The 19,623-nt window shown below is 51.4% G+C and overlaps 1 protein-coding gene across 1 annotated transcript; it reads left to right on the top strand.

Annotated features, from left to right (window-relative positions):
* The first annotated feature begins 264 nt into the window (after positions 1 to 264).
* On the top strand, positions 265 to 18,873 carry PKIG (cAMP-dependent protein kinase inhibitor gamma). The gene is made up of 4 exons (XM_036396021.2): positions 265 to 471; positions 5,956 to 6,023; positions 16,379 to 16,554; positions 17,933 to 18,873. The coding sequence occupies exons 3-4, from the start codon at positions 16,404 to 16,406 to the stop codon at positions 18,010 to 18,012; spliced, it is 231 nt and encodes a 76-aa protein (XP_036251914.1). The 5' UTR covers positions 265 to 471; positions 5,956 to 6,023; positions 16,379 to 16,403; the 3' UTR covers positions 18,013 to 18,873.
* The last annotated feature ends 750 nt before the right edge of the window (positions 18,874 to 19,623 follow it).

Raw genomic sequence — 19,623 nt, 5'->3', positions numbered from 1 at the left:
GCAGCAGGCAGGAGGGAGCGCCCGGCAGCAGAAAGCTCAGCGCCGAGCATCGCAGGGAGGATGCTCGGGCACACGCAGCTGCCGGGGGATGGGGTTACAAGCCGAAGCTAAACAAAGATCGCTGCGAAAAGGAAACGGATCCCTCCTGCCGACTGTAAGGTAGGAGCCGAGCGGGAGCCGCTTGACATCATCGGGCAGAGCATTGGATTACAGCAGGCAGGGACTGACTCGAGGGGAGGAGAACACGCCCCTTGGCCCCACAAGTGCAACTTCATTTAGCAGCTCCCAGCAGAAGGAAACTGCGAGTCTGGAACCGGCTGCGAGGCTCCTGGCCGGCTTGGCTGCTCGCCACAGCGGGCACAGAGGGCAGGAGGGTGGGATCCAGCCGCGATCCCTTCCATCCATCCGTCCATCCATCCATCCCCTCCTCGGCGGCGGGACCGCGGGCCGGCAGCGCCGGGAGCCGGGGCTGTAAGTGGGGCTGTGCTCGCTGTGCTGGGGCGGGGGGGGACAGGGACACCTGTCCTGGAGGGCAGCCAGGAGCTCTTCTGGCCGTGCCACCGGCGGGGTTTGTTCGGAGATTCGATGAACTTTTACCCAGCCGACTGCGAGCGGCGAGGGGTTTGGAGCCGGCAAACCGTGGGCTCAAAAAGCAGCGCTGCCTCCCGGATTTTGTGCTGTCGGGAGGGAGAAGCCGCTCGCAGGCTGATGGAAGGGAGGTGGCGGCTGCTCCGCTCGGGAAATAACGCGGTTCAGCGAAGGGGTAGCGGGGAGAGAAGGCTCAGAGCATAGAAATCACAGAGCGCCGTGGATCAGTGACCCCCGTGGGGATTTCTGGCCTCATTTCCAACATGTGTCCGTTTGTTCCGAGCGGTTTGCCGGAGGGAATCCCTTCCAGCACGGGGGCTGCTCTGTGCTCGCACGGGAGCGGGACAGGCGCCCAGGTCCGTGCTGGGGGGGAATCGGGGAATCATCCCTCGGGATGTCAGGGAATCCATCCCTGGGGATGTCAGGGACTCCATCCCTCGGGATGTCAGGAGCCGGGGGCTGCCCGGACTCCCCTCGCAATCGCGGAGCTTTGGGAGCGTGGCAGCAGGAGCAGGCTCGGAGACTTGCCGGCATCCGGCTTTCCAAGCAAATGTTTGAAAAGGCAAGACTTGGGATAAAAAAAGAACTGCTGTGTGGTGGTATTCTCAAGAGGCTTTGCAAATTCCTCCACCTCGAAGCTGTGTGTCTTTCCTCTCTCTGGATTCCCCTAAGCAGCTGGTAGTGAGCCTAGCCGTGGTGGGGAGCTTTCACATGCATGTAATGCCTTGGCCCCAAAGGCGTGTTTGGGAAATTTCCCATTGCTTGGAAGGGGTGAATGGTTCTGCAGACCAAGAGCCAAGTATAGCTGTGAACCCAGAGGCAATGCCCTGGGTGGCCGTGCTGGTGACTCAAACTGGGAGGAGGACAAGCTGGGGTCAATGAGCACAGACAGCCACAGTGGGATGCAGTGCGAGGGTGAAGGGACGTTTGTGGGGTGGGTATGGTTTGATTGGGTGTCTGAGACTCTCCCATGGTGACAGCCCCTTGAGCTCTGGGCTGTTTGCTCAGCGTGCCCAGCTTGGTCAGTGCGGGGCAGTGCTTGGCTTCAGAGACTCTTGGCTGGAAGGAGCCACCCTGCTAATGTGTGGCCACCCAGCTGAGAAATTGCCACCTTTCAGCTCTTGTGAGCAATGGTGTTTAAGAAAGAAGGATCCATGAAGACATCCTCAATGTCTTTTATTTGTTTATAATGCAAATGCAGGTTAAATGGCCATTTATAAACATGGATATACCAATAGAGCTTAATGTACCTTGGGCACAGAACACAGCATTGAGTCCTTCAGACAGAGTTCCACAGGGATGTGAGCACCCCATGCCATCGTTTTGGGGGACACTTTCCACAGAGTGTAGACTCAGATGCCTCAGAGAACTGGAGATCATTAGCTACAGTACATGGGCAGCTTGGTCACGAGGAGATGAAACCCAGGAATGTTCACAGCTGTGCATCTTCCAGCCACCTGGCACTTCTGTACCAAGGCTAATTCTGAGGGGTGTACAGGCTCATGAGGAACTAGGATGGGGAATTTTGCTTTTTCCTCTTATTCCAAAGAAAAATCAATGTTCTTTTGGTCCCACTCAAAGGAATAGCCACAGGCACACAACCTTGCCACCCAAAATAACTATGAAAGACGTTTTCCAAGCTGCTGACATTTCCTGATCTCCCACATTTCAGAGCCAGTTCCTGCAGCACACTACTGTGCATTAATGCCTCCAGCCTGTCTGGGCACCCAAGCACCAGCATCATTCCTGTTTTACATGGGTCTCACACAAAGCAGATGATTTCCCTGGGCTCACACAGGTCTGTGGCAGAATGGAGGGTGAATCTACAGAGCCAAAAGGAGCAGCAGAAGCTTCAACCTGCTTTTTTGTTTGCCTGTGTCACCCTGTTCTGATTGCTCCCATTTTTCACATTCCAGTTGTTTCTCGACACCATTTTTTTTTAATGTCACCAAAGCTGTTTATATGGACTGAAAAATAAGTTTTCCATCACAACACCCATTTCAGAGAGGATGAGAGGGGAAAAAGCCCATTGCTTCTAGTTATCTTTTGGTCACGACTAGAAAAAGGCAAGTCATAAGGGAAGCTGCTCCCCAGGCTTGCCAGCAGCCAGGGAGAAGGGAAGGTTCATGTGTTCATGGGCCTTGTCCCAAGCTCCTCATGGTGGCAGTCAGAGAGGCTGAGATCACTCCAGACCTTGCCTGGAACCTGCAGCACAAGCAGGAAGAGCAGCAGTTGGACTATGAACTGCCCTGGGCCCCACTTCAAAACTCTCACTCTCTTTGAGCCCAAGGGAATATGTACTTTACACCACCCATTTCTGGTTTCCATAGCGAGCTCCCCAGCACTTCCCCTCCCAGGAGAGCCCTCTGGGCCAGGTGCTCTCTGCACAGCTCCTCCATGCAGGCACATTGCTGGTCACAAACCCTGCTGGGGAACTCCCTGGCAGCACCAAAATGCCATTTCTGTTGATATTTGCAGTGATGTCATAAGCCAAACATATCCCCACCACAGCGTCACGGACTTTACTGGAGTTACTGTTCCCACAAAGTGTAATTAATCTGTGGTGCTCATTGCCATGAGATACCAGTGGAGCAAAGAGCTCTGAAGGCATTTTAATGGATATCAGGTAGTTATCTCAGTAACAAAACAATCCTGGCTATGATTAAGAGGATATTGCACTGTAAGGATTGTAACACCTCCTGGTTCAGAGTCATTAGAGACTTATGAAAAGCATTCCATTACAATTAGAGGTTTTCTTGTACGTCTGAGGCCGGGGATGCCAGCTGCTGCTGGAGACAGGGCACTAAATGAGGCAGTCTGGCTGCTCTGGGAGGGCCAGGCTGCTGCCCTGCTCAGCCATGCATGCAGCCTGGTGTTTACCCAGCAGCCAGGAGACACAAGGACAACCTTCTCTCTGCTGCTGTCACCTTGCTGGAAACCAGGAAGGATTTCCTCCCTGGATCAAAGCAGCACCACAACAGCTGTTGTGTAGAATAGTCTTGAATTCTGCCAAAAAAACATTCTGGGGTGGGTTTTTTTGGAGCATGCATTCATTTTGAAGCAATGCTGAGAGAACTGAGGTTGTTCCATGTGTTTGCTCCTTTTGGCTAACAGCTGATTGCCATGGAGGGAATCTGAACCTCAAACACGTGCAGTCATGCACATTGAATAGGACAAGAGAAAATGGTCTTAAGTTGCACCAGGGAAAGTTTAGGTTGAGTATTAGGAAAAATTTCTTCACCAAAAGGGCTGTCAAACACTGAAATAGGCTGCCCAGGGAAGCAGTGGAGTCATTATCCCTGGGGATATTAAAAAGATGTGTGGATGTGGCACTTAGGGACATGCCCTTAGTGGTGGACTTGATGACCTTAAATATCTTTTTCAGTCTAAATTATTCTATAATTCTGTGCTGATGCCCTTGTAATTCATCCTGATGGGCTATGGATGCTTGTCTAGCCAATGAACATTTCCACTAGGGTCTCAAAATAATCCGTGGTACCTTGATGTGTTCCAGGACTAAACTACAAAACAAAGTGTTCTTTAACAATTCACTGTAGCCCATCCTTAGGTGGCACCAATCCATGTGCCACCATAAAAGTTCCAAACAGCTTGGCCTTTGTGCTGAGGGGCCTCTGGAGCTCTGCCCATCACCCTGGGAGCAGCAGGACCAGGTGAGCCAGAAGAGGATGAGCCTTTGGGGATGGAGCTTCAAATCTGCAGACTCCAGATGCCCAAGCAAGCACCATGGGGAGGAACATCTAGGTAGAGCCAGGCCTGCAGGGTTGGAAAGCCAATACCAGCTGCTAAAGAGATTTTGTCTCCAGAATCAGCTGGTTTTGAGAGAGAAAATGGGGCTTTCCCATCATGTCCCATCACAAACAGGGCTGCTCAGTGCTAACTTCTACTTCAGAGCATCATTGCTGCTCCAGTTTACTTTAAGCCTCTCTTGGCAGAGGCCCACGTGTTTTGAGATATTTTGCAACACTGCTCAAGTGCAGGAGGTTTAACTGTTTGGGCAGTGGAACACACAAGCCAGGGCAGGAAGGCAAAGGAGGAAAATAAAGACTTGTGGATTTCCAAAGCTGTGTTTCTTCCTTCCTGCTTTTGTTTGGTTGTTTGGTGCCCAAAAAGGGCAGTGCATATTCCCAGAGTTGTGGGAATACTGTTTCTTTTCCGGTCCAGTGTTTCCAGTAAGCACTTTGCTATAAATGGGATTAAGACTAACAAAAGTTTATTGTTAAATCCCTGTGTCTTTGTTTAGCTCCTGTCATGATCATAATTAGCATTTTCCACTTCTGCAAGCCTGTCATCTGCAGAGCTGAAAGTGCTTTAAAATATTTGAAGCATCTAACAGGGGGAGGGAGTATTAATAGCTCCATTTAACAGATGGGCAAACTGACACATAAAAGCAGCAAGTGCCCTGTCCTTGAAGCAGGGCCAGAGCCAGCAAGTAGTCAGCTCCAACTACAAAGTTTTGAAAGTGGGTCAAAAAAATAAAGAAAAAGATTGGAGATCTGTCCCAGTTTGGAAAATGATGGGAAATAGTTCCAGTCACAGTGGTACTCAGCCCAGATGGACCAGACAGATGAATTGCTGGATGAGCTACTGCTTATATGGTTAAGTGGCTCATCTCTTGATTTCTGTTCTGCTAACATTTTACCTGGGACAAAGGGAAAAACACAGTCCATGATGTTCCAAAATAGTCAGAAAGCTGAAACAGCTGCTAAAATAAGCAAGTGTCCTGTTGGCTGGGCTCTGCAGGTCAGGGGATTGCAAAGCACCCACAGATGCTGAGGCCACAGAGGAAATGTCTTTGAGCAGGGCCTGGGGACAGCAGGAGGAGGCTCAGCTGTGCACAAACAGCAGAGACCCAAAGAGCTGGACACAGACCCAGCAAAGCGACCAGAACCAGATTAAACTTCCCCTTTCACCTCAGAGAAGCTGATATGGGAGTTTCAGTTCTTTAAAGAGCTGCAGACCAATATTCATTTATAGTCTGGAGGCAGCTGCTGGTCCCTGCAGTGCAGGTCAGGACATGAGCTGTGTCAGTGCTCCCAGCACCTGTGGGAGGGCAAGGAAAGCAGCAAAACCAAAGAGGATTTCTCGGTGCTGGACTTTCCATGAGCTTTGACACCACAGCCCGAGTCGATTAGCACAAACCCTCCTGAGGAGGCGCCATTGGAGCACAACATCCCAGAGCCCCTGGGCTGCTGTGTCCACCAAGCCAGGCTCCATCTGAGCCTGCTGGGCAGAGCCCTGCCACCCCTCTGCTGCTCACAGAGAGTGGGAAGAGCAGCTGAGCTTTGTGCTTCCCAAAACAAGCACAGATAATGTTTTCTTACTTTTTTTTTCCTTCTTCTTTCCCAGAAGCTGTTGTCCTGCCGTGCATGAAGCGTGTTTGAAGTCATGTCCAGAAGGAAAGTCCTCTAAATCAGGTAGGGACTCACACTATGGCTCATAAAGCTTTTATTCACAGGGAAATATTGCAAACAAATGGGTTTTTTCCTTCCTGTAGCATTGAGTCACTTGACCTCCCCTCTGTATTCTGAATTACAAGATGCTAGAAAGCTGCTAAGAGGAAAAAAATACCAACAATTCTGCCATAATGACTTTCCTGCTGTATTATCCACATGTCCTTGTACCAAGCCACGTTGCAGCTCTGACTCCAAGCAGCCCTAGTGCCAGTGGCCTCTCCCTGCCAAAGGCTGCCCAGATGCATTGCAGGGGAATGTTGTTTGGATGTGACTTCTGTTCTGTGTGTGGAGTCAGCCCAGCAAGTCCAGGCAACCCCCAAAGCTCAGCCTTTCACAGCTCCAGCAGAAATGGCAAACCCTCTCTGTGGTTTCACCATGGGCTCCTGCACTCAGAGCATCCCCTCTGTCCTCAGATCATGGCACTGCTTTCATTTGTCCTGTGCTTGGGCCTTGCACAGAGCTCCCAGGGCTGTTTGGGGTGAGCTCTGCAGTGCAGGAGCTCAGGAGCTCCCTCCTCTTGCAGGTGTCTCAGTTCATCTCTTGCATCCAGCACCTTCCCCACGTGTGCTGCAGTCGCCCTGGGTCTGCCCAGGCCGCACATGAAATACTTGGCAATTGATTTTATTGGGAGCTTTCCCTTTCCTGAGGCTGGCAAGGATCACTGAGCATCCCCAGGGTAGTGCTACAGGCACATCTCCAGCACTACTTCAGCTCAGGTTTGGATGTCACATCCCTGGGGACTCAGGCAGAAAGGTTTACCCTGCCTGCAGGAAGGATCAGGAGCTGCTGTCACCTGACACAGCAGGTACAAGGAACCTGAAATCCAGCACAGAAATCTTCAGCAAAGGAGGTGTGCAGGCCTGCAGAGCTTCTCCTGCCCAGACAGGGCTCCCAGCAGGGCAGCACAGCCAGAGGGGCTCCTGATTCCATTGGGTGACAGAAGCCATGGAGACACCTGGAGCCTCAGCCACCCCTACTGCCAGCCTGCTCTGAACCCCAACACTTCCCTTTTCTGGGGGAATAGCCCCAAAGACAGATCTCCCCATCCCCCTTCCCCAGCCAGCACTGCCCTGCCCCAGGGTGGGGGTCCCAGCAGTGGAGCAGACACACAGGGCAGCCAAGCCCAGGGAGCAGAGCTAAGCCTGGCTTTGCTAACCAGCTTCATTCTCTACTGACACTCTGAAGAGGTGCCCTGGTTATTTTTAGGCACCTGGGAGCTGCCAGGGCACCCCAGGAGGCTTCACAGCCTTCCTCTCAGCCCCTTCCACTGCTCTGAGTCAGGAGGACTCTTTGGATGCTGGATGCAAATCCCTGTGGGATTGTGCAAGGCTCACTGAGGCAGAGCCAAGGCAGGTGGCTGAGTCTCAGCTCCAGGCACCCTACTCTGAGCAGAGCTTCCCCAAGCAGCAGCAGCAGCCAAACCTGCCCAGTTACAGCCCTCACAACTCTCCCCAGACATGCCAGCCCTGCTTTCCCACAGCAGCAGAGCTCAGCTCCTCAGATCACAAAGAAGAGCTGGACTACATAGCTCTGTTTCATTTTAGGCAGAAAAACAAGGACTCATCCTTGCTTATCTCTGTCCTTGTAGAGAGGTCTCTCCCAGCCCAGAAACAGAGCTACAGCACCAAAGGCTGCTGTGACTTTGCCTTCCTCTCACATGTGCTAGAAAACAGCCCCAGCTGCATCTCCTCAGCACTTGTTTGACTCCTCCTTACCCAGGGAAGCCTGCAAGGTATTGGGGAGCTGCTGCTGGGGTCGAGCATCCCTGGGCCAGGAATTCAGGTGGGGTTTTAGAGGGTGATGCTCACTCAGATGTTGGTGCCTCTGAGCTGTGGGACTGCTGGGGATTCTCCAGCCTTGGAGGTGGAATCCAACTGTTCATTTTCTTCATGAACAGTCTGGAGGAAGGCAGGAACCCAAGCCTGAAGGGGATCCCCATTGCACAGGAGTTCAGCCCAGGGCCTGGGTGTGACAGGGTGATACCACAGGGATATATACATATACATATACATATACATATACATATGCATATGCATAGGCATATGCATATGCATATGCATATGCATATGCATATGCATATGCATATACATATACATATACATATACATATACATATACATATACATATACATATACATATACATGGGACCTGCCTGCCACAGCAGCTGGGGGACTTCTGCAGCTGAAGGGTCACTGGTCTGTGGCTTGTCTGCTTTGTAGCTTCAGGCACGAGCAGATCTTCCACACAGCTGTTTGTGCAAAAATGTGTTGGCACATAAAGGCAAATAAGAAAGAAATTGTGAGAAAATAAAAGTAATGGAGAAGGGACTCAAAGCCCCAGACTCCTCAGAGCTTTGAGAGGGTCCCTGCAGGGGACAGAGGTTCCTGTGGGTGCTCATGGCTGCTCTGGGTGAGGATTTGGCTCTCTCCTCTCTGCCATGCAAGAGCCACAGCTCTGTGTCCATCCAGTACAAGCCTGCCTTGGGGGGGTGAAAATGGGCAGGGAGAAAGGTGCCAGCCTGCCATGTCCTGAAGGCCTGCAGGGGCTCAGGGTGCCTTATCCCCACTGTCACCCGTCCCTCAGAGCCATGGGTGTCTTCTGGAGGGGGACAAACCAGAGTGCCCAGATTCATTAGCACCTTGAGGCTGAGAGATGGGAAAAACAAGCTCAACCTGGGAACAAAACAAAAATACAACTGCTGTCACGGCAACTGTCTCCAGATGCACAAAGAGACCAATTATTTCCATTAATCAACTTAGCTAGAAGCTGCAGAAGAGGCTTAAGCTGCATCAAGGCTCGGTAGTGAGGGGAGGGAGGAGCAGAGGGGCTCCATCAAACAGTGATTCTTCCCATGGTGGAGGATTTTTGGAACAGAAAATTCCAAAATTCTCAGCCCCTGTGCCTTGGGGGGACTGACAGAGGGATGCTGCCTGCTGCAGGCATGGGGATGGCCAGAGCTGGGCACTGGGCTGCCTTCCTGGTGGGTGAGCGGATGGATGGATGGATGGATGGATGGATGGATGGATGGATGGATGGATGGATGGATGGATGGATGGATGGATGGACGGACGGACGGACAGGCAGCTCTCTCCCACCATCACCCACACATCCTGATGTTAACAGGAGGCCACAGGGGCTGAGCATTGCCCTCCTGCCTCCCTGAAGCTGCCCCTCTCCCTGGGGATCAGAGCAGAGCACACAAGGACTCGCCCTGCCCCGTGCCCAGGCTCAGCTGGGAGTTTGCAATCTGGCTGCACCATTTCTTACAGCAGTGGGAAGCCAGGCAGTGGCTGTGAGGGGGTGGGACAGCAGGAGGTGCCTTGGGACAGTGAGGGCTCTGCAGTGGGGGCTGTGCTGAAGGCCAGGAGGGAGGGGAAGGAGTTTGGGGAGCTTGGCAGAGCTAAATACAAAGTTTGTGAAGTCACAGAGGAGTCAGTCTAAGCCTAATCTTAAACACGGGGCTTAGCAATTGGTTATCAGTTCTACAGGCATGAAATGATCTTTATACTGTAAAACCAGGCCAAATGAAAAGAAGGGATCTATTTGTGGACACTGAACCTCAGCTGTATCTGCTCTCCTCCTGAAGGAATTAAAATTTTCCAGCAAGTCCTAGAGAATGCTGGAAGCTCTGTTCCTGCAAAGCCATTGCTGGGGCTGGAGCAGCTGTGATGTCTGTCCTGGCTGAATTTATCATATTTAGTGTAAGAGCCTGAGGGTGCACAGTTATTACAAGGAATCCCACAGCAAAAACCTTCCATAAATACAGATGTGCTGGACCCAGCTTGATGTCTCTTCATCACTGAAGGCTTGTGAGGCTTTCCTGGGCTATTCCTGCCTGGACAGAAGCTGCTCAGCACAGGAGATGGACATGCCCTGGTAGGAGATCAGGCTGCTGCCTTGCTCCTGTTTTCTCACCAAACCAGGAAAGTCAGAGCTCAGCAGTTTGGAGCACACCAGTTCTGGCCAGTGAGAGCCATCACCACCGCACTGTGGAGAGCACAGGGCCAACAGGAAAGCAGAGCAGCTCTGTGTCTGCTGCAGACCCTGTCCCCAGCCTTACACAGCCTGTTGCAGCCAGACTGGGCTCCCAACAGGACCATCTTCATCCTCAGCTGCATTTCAGCTCAGTTTCTGGCCATGGATCTGAGCTCTGGTGCATGGGGATCATGAGATGTAAAACACAGTCACAAAATACCCCAATAACCCCAAAATACCCCAATAACCCCATTCCAGAGCCCTTCCTCTCTGATGCACACCCCCTCATGCCTGTTCCCAGACAAGACCCAGTGGAAAATTTGCTGAAATTCCAGCTGGATCTTGTCAGACAGTTGGTGGAAACCCCCTGACCTCAAGTGCTGCCTTCAGCCCTACGGGATATTTTTTTCTCCTCGCTGGATGTGACTCTCCCAGCAGGAAACCTCAGAGCAAACCCCCAGGGAGCACAGAAATCCCGGTGCTTCCTTCTTTGTGCTCTACCAGGCCCCCCTCTTTAGTAAACCATCCTGCACTGTAAATATTTTAAAAGCCCAGCAGGGCTGTGGAGTGTTTTGCTGTTGTTATGGATCCGGCCCCAGCAGGAGAGGTCTAAGAATAGTCCCTGCACCCTGGAATGAAAGGGCAAGGGGCGCTGCACCATGGGCAGAGCTGCAAGGAGACTGCACCACTTCATGCCTTGCTGGTGGGATGAGATGCTTGAGCAGAAAAAGGGGTCAGATCCCTGTTCTCAAGCAGAACTTTGGAATTTCACCCCAGAAACTCAGCAAGGTTTTGTTCAGCTTCGGGGCTTTACGACTCCAGAAGTTTGGGGAGTGTTAAATCCACTGGGCACAGATTATAAAATCTGCCCCCACTTTCCAAGGTTTACTGCCCAGGAACAAGCAGGACTGGTGCCAGCTTAAATCCACTGGTGAAATCCACCAAGCAGGAGGGAGAGCGTGTCCTGGGCTGGGCTGTGGGATGTGGGAGCCATCTCCAACCAAAACCTGCAGCTCTTGGTCCCAGCTGCCACTGGAATGGACAGCATGAGGCCAAAGCTGGGCTGCAGCCCCTTGGAAAGGGCTCCTGAAGCTGGGAACTGCCTGCAGCAGGCACAGGGGGGGCTGAGGGTGTCCCTGTCCCTGCCTCAGGTGTCCCAGGGACAGCACAGCAGGGAGGGCAGGGCTGTGCTGGCTGCCCCAAGGGACAAGGATGTGGCAGCAGGGGCCTGAGCTGTGCAGAGGTGCAGAGAACAAGGTGAGAAAGGTGAGAGGGGAAGAGCAGGAGGCACAAAGCAGGCAGGGGGAAATGGCTGAGTTCAGCCCAGCCTGCTGATAACCAGCACCCCAAAATAGCCCTTCCTAGCAATAAGAAGTTTAACCTAGACAAGGGACAGATGCAGGACCGTGTGAAGGGTTTCCTTGAAACTGGAGTCAGGGCTGGGTGTGACTGGGCATCCACCAGTCCCAGGGATCAGCCCTGGACACTGCTGGGATGGCAGAGCCTGGGCAGAGCCCTGGGCTGAGGGTCACCTGCCAGGTGTGCCCAGGTCACCTCTCTGCCACTCTGACCTCGTGTGCAGGAACTGTTTGCTGCAGGCCCTGACATCTGTGCTGGGAAGGAGGCAAAGGGGACACAGGAATTAAATGCAGGCTTGTGGAACCCAATGGGACATGGAGCTGAGCCAAAAGAAATGCCTCAGTTTGTTCTACCAAAAGGCAGAGGAGACATTTAACCCTTTAATTTCTCAGCACCCACCTTCTAAATGGGCAAAACTCAGCCCTGAAATGAGTAGGGCTGGTTTAGCTGCAGCCCCCAGGGCTGAGCCAGCTGCTCTGTCAGCTGCTGGGTGATCTCCCTGGAAAATGCCAGCAAGCCCAGGTGCAGTCCAACAACAAAACCACTCAGGAAGCCAAGTCCCTACCAGCAAAGCCAAGACTATTACAGCTCAGAATTTTTAGTACTCACAAGACACCACAGAAAAATAAGTCCAAACCAAAGAGCTTGGCAGATGCAGACACAGGAGCAGAGGCAGCTCTGGGGACATTCTGGTGTCAGTGGCAGCTTGAGAGGGGCTTCTTCACTTGTGGCCAGCTGCCCCAGGACAGGCAGCACCCCGTCCCCATGGCAGAGGGGACACTGCCTCCCTCCAAGCAGCAAACCTTTGAGGGATGTGCAAGAGGCAGCAGATCCCAGCTTCCCTGCCCCATCCCTGCGGGCTGGCACACTGTGCTGAGGGCACAGGGGCCTGTTTCTGTTACCACCAGCAGCAGAGAGGGAAGGGAGGGCAGGAAAGGCCCCTCTGGGGACAAGCTGAATCAGCTCTGTGAAGAGCCCTGGGGACATTTGCACGCTGTATGTGTGTGCCATGGGATTGTTCCTGCAGTTTCAGGCCTATCTTCCTGTCTGTGGGAGAATGAAAAACCAAAGGTGGGCAGCCAGCAGGTGATGCAGCTCCCTTTGCACGCCCTGCCAGCCTGAGTGACTGCCCACAGTGACTCTGGACTGTGTAGGCAAGAGGCAAGGTAGTTCCTTTGCAGCTCCTGAAAGATGTTAAAAGCAGTCACTGAGTGAAAACCCACAGAACTGTGGGTTCTGTGCCTGGAAGTACAGAAATGCTCTTTGAAAAGTCAGGTTTTCCTATCACAGTCGAGGCAACTGCTCCCATCACCCTCTGAGCCCAACAGCTTCCCGGAGGAGGAGGCTGGGATCTCTCTGCAAGGGCTTTGAGAGCCACCCACCTTGAAAATCCCGGAGGAATCGCTCAAATATGAAAGTCTCGCTGTTAAATCTGCCTGTCTCCAGCTCTGTGCACAGAGAGCCGAAGGCAGGAGCCCTCCCAGGCACGGAAATAAATAAATCCCATGCGCCATCTCCCGGCCACCGGCTCGGGAGCCAGCGCTGCACACTTGCTGCTCGCCGCTTTTATTCAAGATCCCATCCCTTTCCCGTGAGAGGGGATACAATTATTGGCAATTGTATTAAATACAATTGTGGCACAGCACTGCTGCCACTACCATTGGCAGCTACCTCAAGGGGAAAAGCAGCATCCCTGGGGCTGCTCCTGCTCCCCAGCTTGGAGAAACCTGCTGGTCCTGCCCCCGGGCCCAGGGCAGCAGGACTCTGGAGCACATCAGCTCTGGAATGGCCTCAGTGCTTGGAGATGCACCTGGGCTTGTCTGGCTCGCTCCTAGGGAAGCCTCCCCAGTCCATGTGGGCTCTCCCTGGCAGCTGAGGAAGGTCAGCAGAGTCTGGGCTTCAGGGACCTGTGAGAGCTTGCCTGGGAATGATGGATGCTTGTCCTGTCCTGTGTGGTGGTGTTTGCCGGGTTCTTAGGATGAGGGAAGAGACGAGAATGTTGACTCCATGTTTCAGAAGGCTTGATTTATTATTTTATGATATATATTATATTAAAACTATACTAAAAGAATAGAAGAAAGGATTTCATCAGAAGGCTAGCTAAGAATGGAAAAAGAATGATAACAAAGGCTTGTGACTGACCGAGACAGTCCAGGCAGCTGCACTGTGATTGGCCATTAATTAGAAACAACTACATGAGACCAGTCACAGATCCACCTGCTGCATTCCACAGCAGCAGATAATCATTGTTTACATTTTGTTCCTGAGGCCTCTCAGCTTCTCAGGAGAAAAAATCCTAAGGAAAGGATTTTTCATAAAAGATGTCTGTGACAGTCCTGGGGAAAGGCACTTTGCTCACTGAGCTCACCCAGAGTAAGTGCCTTGTCCCAGGGATGGAAGGAGAGAAGATGAGGAAAAACATCTGGGGCATCTCTTCCCGGGGCAAAGGATGCAGCTTTTCCCAGGGCTCATCTAACAGGAGCTAGATGGATGCCAAGTCTGTACAGGAGGCAGGTGGTGACAAGAATACTTAGCTTTGGGGAAACAGGATCTCCTGCAAGATCTGGGTGGGCCAAGCCCCACATCCCACCAGTGAGCTGGAGCAGCACTGCCTGAGCTGGCACCTACTCTAGGAGAGGAGTCCCTGGGGCTGCCAAAACTTGCTGGGTTTCTGTGGGTTTTTGGTTCCTGCACCCTACTCAGCTCAGGAACAGAGAGAATCTGACCTCTTTCATCCCAGTTATTGCATCTTCATCTGCATCTCCTTTCTACTGCCTTAACATTAAAGTGAGGAGTGTGACTCCTGTTCAGGCTGGTGCCTGAATCTGCCAACAGATTTCCCTGGCAGGGAAATCAATATCAAGCAGGATTTGTAAAGGAAGCTGAGCAAACTCCTCTGTGGGTCATTAACTCCAAGGCACAAAGGCAGTGAATGTGCATTAAATGTGCATGAATTTGTTTTCACTGCACACGAGCATTTCTAATGGGGGCCTGCTCCAAGCACTGCCAGCAATCAGCAGGGCTGGAGGCACATTTCACAGTGATCAGAGGCACAGATAAGACAGCAATTAATTTCTTGATTCCACACAGTAAAACAAAGTGCCAGACAGGGTGCACAGGAACTGAGAGCTCCAGGTTTCCTGTGCAGAGGCAGTGTGTACCAGCTCTGTGCCCAGCAGCCAGGATGCCCACAACACCATCCTGCACTCTGTGTGCTGTGCAAGTGCTGGCAAGGGGAGCCAGCAGCCAAAATGAAAACCCAGCAACTTAAGGATTCCTCAGCTGCACTCAGAGCTGGCTCACAGCAGAGCTGGCATGTGACAAGTGGCTGCTCCAGGCCTTTCTTCGTGCTGTGCACTTGGCACTGGCACAAGTCTGCAGTGAAGGGATCCAAATGTCTCACAGAAGGGCTGATTTTCACATGGTAAAGTGTTTATCTCACAGCAGTCCAGCCCAATGCTTCTTCAGTGACACCCAGCAGCCAGAGGAGGCCAGTACTGCTCCAAGCCCTGTATAAAATTCCACCTAACACCTATAAAATATTCCCTGCTCCCCCAGCTTTCCAGTGGGCATCCATCATTTCCCATTACAAATTCAGGTTGGATCACCACCCCATCCCCCAAGCAGTGAGCCAAATCTGGCCTGGGTTCAAGGCTCCCATGGCATTTTGAGGAGGAAGCAGGGCTTTCTCTGTAATGCTTTTCCTGTAGGGAAAAGCTGCTGCAAGCGACCTTGTGTGCCCAAAGGAGAAGGCTGGAAACTCCCAGGAGAGACAAACACCGTGTCTGCCTTTGCAGGGGGAAGGCAGAACAAGGCAGGCATCTGGGATGGGGCTCTCCTGCCTGTCAGAACCCAGGACATCCCTCTGGCTGCCCTGGAGGACTCGAGACCCTGGCAAGGGGCTCAGAGACCTTGGTACGGAGTCAAAAACACCTGTGCCTTTGATTTTAGCCCATGGAAAAAGTTACCAACTTTGTGTGAGGATTTACAAGCCACAAGGGTTTGAGCAGAATAATAGCTAATTTGTCACAGGGTGAAAAAGTAGAATTTTGGGAATTTAGAATGGGCATTCAAGAAGCAAGATGGAGGAATCTGGGCATGTGTAGGGGGATAGGATATAAGAAAATAAAGATAGTGTAGAAAACAATCTCACCCCTAAGGAGTTGCAGCTGGGACAATTTTCAAAGATTAGGAACAGGCCTGACTTTAACAGGCCACAGCTGTACCCAGTGAGAAGAAGATGCTATAAAAGAGTGGGGTGGCTGAGTGAGAAGGGAACTGGAGTCAGTGGCTGCTTTGCGAAGGAGGAAGAGTCAGTGCTCTGAGGAGCTGCCCATGAAAAACATCAAGAAAGTTTGGAACTTTTGTGATAAGGAGACAACAGCATGGAACCCCTGCAATATGATGACAACAGGTGTGTCCTGTCCTTCTTCTTGTCCTCCATCTTCTGCTGTGATGGTAACACTTTTGGATTGGTTTAGAATAGAGACAGACTGTCTAACATAGGTAATAGGTATTGGAAAATTATTGTAAATAAAGTACATGTAGTTCTTAGTATAAAAAGCTAACACCACCCCAAGGGTGGTCAGTATGCCACAAACCAACCTGCCAGACAGATGTCAGTAGGTCAGAGAAAGAATATTAGAGATAAGAGAAAATAAACATCCTTGAAAAGCAGAACTAAGGAATCTTGACTTCTTCTTCAGTTTGGGGCTAAGAAAAAAGAGACTTTCTAATATCTCAAGAGATATTTCAACCACAAAAAACCCAAGACCTGCCCTCACCTGGCACAGTGGGTCACCCAGCATGGTGGGTTTCCCCACACATTGCCCCACTTGAGGGAGGTGATATCTGATATTGCAGTCCCTGCTGTCAGAGGAACTGGAGCACAGTTACAGGCACTGCTCTCTCAGGCTGTGACCTAAACCTGGAGGGAGCCATGCCCAGCATCCTGGGCCTCACAGCTGTGCTTCCTCCACAGCATTTTGCAAGTGAATAGAGATGCAATGGAGGTAGAGTCCAGCACCTACACTGACTTCATCTCCTGCGACCGGGCTGGCCGGAGGAACGCTGTCCATGACATCGAGAGAGAGGCCACCACCATCAGCATGCGCCAGCTGAGCCAGGACATGGGGGAGCTGGCTGTGCAGGGAGCAGGTGAGCTCACACACACAAACACACACACCTGGGGGCCCAGCAGGGCAGCTGAGCACATGCACACACACACCTGGGAGCCCAGCAGCTCCTGGCACAGGCTGGGAGGGCAGGTGTGAAATGGCAGCGCAGGTGAGCAGTGCTGTCTCCAGGAGCATCACACTGATGCTCAAAATGAACATCTCATTCCTCACTGCCTCAGTCAGTGCCTTCATACTCAGGTGGTGAGAGACCCTTCAGCTCAAGGGGTGCTTGCAGTGAACAGATTGGTCCCTGGTCCCTGGCACTGTGCATTCCAGCCCAGGCCCTTTGCTCACTGGTGCTTAAACAAAACATTCACTGACCAAGACCCTTGCCACAGCAAGTTACACATCAGTTACACCTTAGGCTTTATAAAAATAACGTATGGGCAAGTTGTGGTTCTATTTTGGTTGGTTGTAAAAAAAAAAATCAACTTTTAAATAGTTCTGGGATGGGGCTTTCCTGCCTGTCAGAACCCAGGACATAATATATATATAATTAATATAGTATATATATGTATACTAGAAATGTATATAATAGATGTACAATAGAAATATATATATAATATCTATTATATCTAATAGATATATAATATAAATAACAGAAATTACTTTCACACCAACAGTCATGTCCAAATCCCCCCCTTCAGCCCAAATGTGGCAGAGGCATCACCCCTGCTCAGTGTCTGCTGGTCAGCAGGCTGTGAGGAGCTTCAATCCTCTGTCCAAAGCTGCCACTCTCATTTCACTAATAAGCAACACAACACAGACTATCATTACAGGAGGGAAACTCAGTTTTCCCCCTTACTTGCTTAATTCCCTAGCCTACAACCTGTAACTATAAAAACACTTTAAATACATTAATTACCCCACTGTACTTCTTTCAGCATGACCATACCAGCATGTGTCCATCCACCTATCCATAGTAAGCACAAATTGGAGCTGCTTTACCAGAGCAGCTCAGGGTCTGCCAGGCTGTCAGGACAGTTTTGGAGCACTTGAAAGTTGGGTGAGTGCGCATCCCTACCTTGAGGCTCCCTCTCAGCATTGCCAGGCGTGTTGAGAAGTGTTTGTACTCCAGGAATGTGGAGGGAGAGCCCAAATCTCTTAATCATAGAAAATGGTTTGGTTTGGAAGGGACCATGGGCAGGGACACCTTCCACTAGACCTCCCAGTCCAATCCAGCTTGGCCTTGAACACTCATGGATGGGTCGAGTATCTGGTCACAGGAGGGGAGTGATAGATCTTCAGGTAAAAATCTTTTGTCTGTCAGGATGAAATCAGCTATAGCAATCACTGATGGCTTCAGGTGTCTTCAGCAGGGTGTAACTGTGCTTTCTTCCCAATCCTCCCTTCTGCAGAAAGCCGAAGAGATGCCAGTTCTTCTGACAACGACCCTGGAGCAAGACCAAAGGGGCAGGAAAGCAGCCCCTCCCCATGAGAGCAAAAAGGGTGTGGGATGGGCAGGAGGAGGGCCTTGCTGTGAACATTAAACAAGGATTTGTTGAATCTGTGGACAAAAGCCAACCTGGAACAGCAAGTTGTCTGTCAAATGTCTCTGCTGGAACCGTGCTTGTGGAGAGAGACACAAGACACCTGCAAGGACTGGCACCTCCAAAAGACTTCTGCCCCCATCCCGAATGGTTTAGAGCAACACTGCCATGGTTGTAGTGGTATGAGCCATTCTCAAGATGCCTTAGCTGTAATTTTCTCTTAGGGGAAAAACAGTTTCAGTAATAATAGACACACCAGATTTTCCTGTCCAAGGTACCTTCCTCCTTTGCAGATTTAGACTATTATTTATTCTGTTTCCATAGGTTAGAAATTTAGATTATTGGTTTTCCTAAGCCTCACCCTCATCTTCATCTTAGACCTGGCCTCTGGATTCTCCACATGGCCCCTCATCAGGGTGGGCAGTGGGGAAAGGACCCAGCCTGTCCTGCTGCCCTCATGTCAACACCACTCACATGTGCTGCTGCTGCTTAGCATCAGGAAAGGACCAAAGCACAGCTCTGTGGGGATCTGCCCCACCTGGAGACCCAGCAGCACCAGCCACAGGCATCTTTTTCTTCAGGTTTCAACACTTCAAGATTATTAAGGGGCAGGGAGAAACATTTTGCTGGTTTGACTGTTGAAATTCAGGCTTAACTTTGCAAGCTGTTAGCTGAGATGATCTCTGGTAGGATCTCACACCCTTCTGTCTTTAAGGAGACATGTTTTGTGTTAAAGATGGTTTGATAAAACTACATAAGCTGTTGGAATAAATGACACAGCCTTCAAGCACTGAAGGTGTTTTTTTCTGCCTGGATGTTTCTTCTTCCTTTGTTTTACCTTCAGCTGTGAGGTGGTTTCATAGGGAGACACAGAGCTGTGCAAGAAGAATCCCATGGATTTGGGTCTGTGAAACCCCAGGGGTTTGCAGCACACAGTGGAGGCAGATGTAGCTGGGCACAGATTATAAAAGTCTGCCCCCATTTTCCCAGGTTGACTGCCCAGGAAGCAGCAGGATTGGTGCCAGTGGGAAGAGGTGTTTCCCTCTGCAGCACAGAACTACAGGAGCATTGCTGGTGTTTCACTGATCCCAGTGGAGCAGCCTGACTGGGACTGGCCACCAGCACAGGGACAGGGCACAGCTGACCTGGGAAACTCCACTGGTGACAAATCATCTCCCTGCCAGCCTGCAGAAGAACTGAGTATTACGAGTCTGAGGCCATAAATCAGCAGAGAAGTGGCTGCCAGGCAGAGGGAGAATTGTCTGTGAGAAGTGATGGCCATGGGGGGAGCACAGAGGGCCCCACAGCTCCAGCCCCCCACAGGAAATGAGGATTTGGCAGCCAGGCAGGGGCCCTGGCTGCTGCTTTGGCAAAGGGCTCCTGGGCTGGCTGGGTGTCACTGCAGAGCCAGGGATGGTGGCCAAGAGCCTGCTCCCACTTCCCGTGCCCAGGGGCAAACCAGCAGGGAGCTCCTGGCCCTGCTGCTTTAAGCCCCATTTCCAGCTCTCCTTACCACAGAACAGCAATTTTGGCTTATGATGACACACACACACAGAGCT

Source organism: Molothrus ater, chromosome 17 (assembly GCF_012460135.2).
Source record: "Molothrus ater isolate BHLD 08-10-18 breed brown headed cowbird chromosome 17, BPBGC_Mater_1.1, whole genome shotgun sequence".
Classification (NCBI taxonomy): domain Eukaryota; kingdom Metazoa; phylum Chordata; class Aves; order Passeriformes; family Icteridae; genus Molothrus; species Molothrus ater.
The sequence above is the reverse complement of the archived record's forward strand: the minus strand, read 5'-3'. Positions and strand labels throughout refer to the sequence as shown.

What these genes read in the sequence shown, in the direction of transcription:
- PKIG (XM_036396021.2), top strand. Translation starts at nt 16,404, where the DNA reads ATGGAGGTAGAGTCCAGCACCTACACTGACTTCATCTCCTGCGACCGG. An exon ending in GCTGGCTGTGCAGGGAGCAG is followed by an intron (nt 16,555 to 17,932) that starts GTGAGCTCACAC and finishes TCCCTTCTGCAG; the next exon opens with AAAGCCGAAGAGATGCCAGT.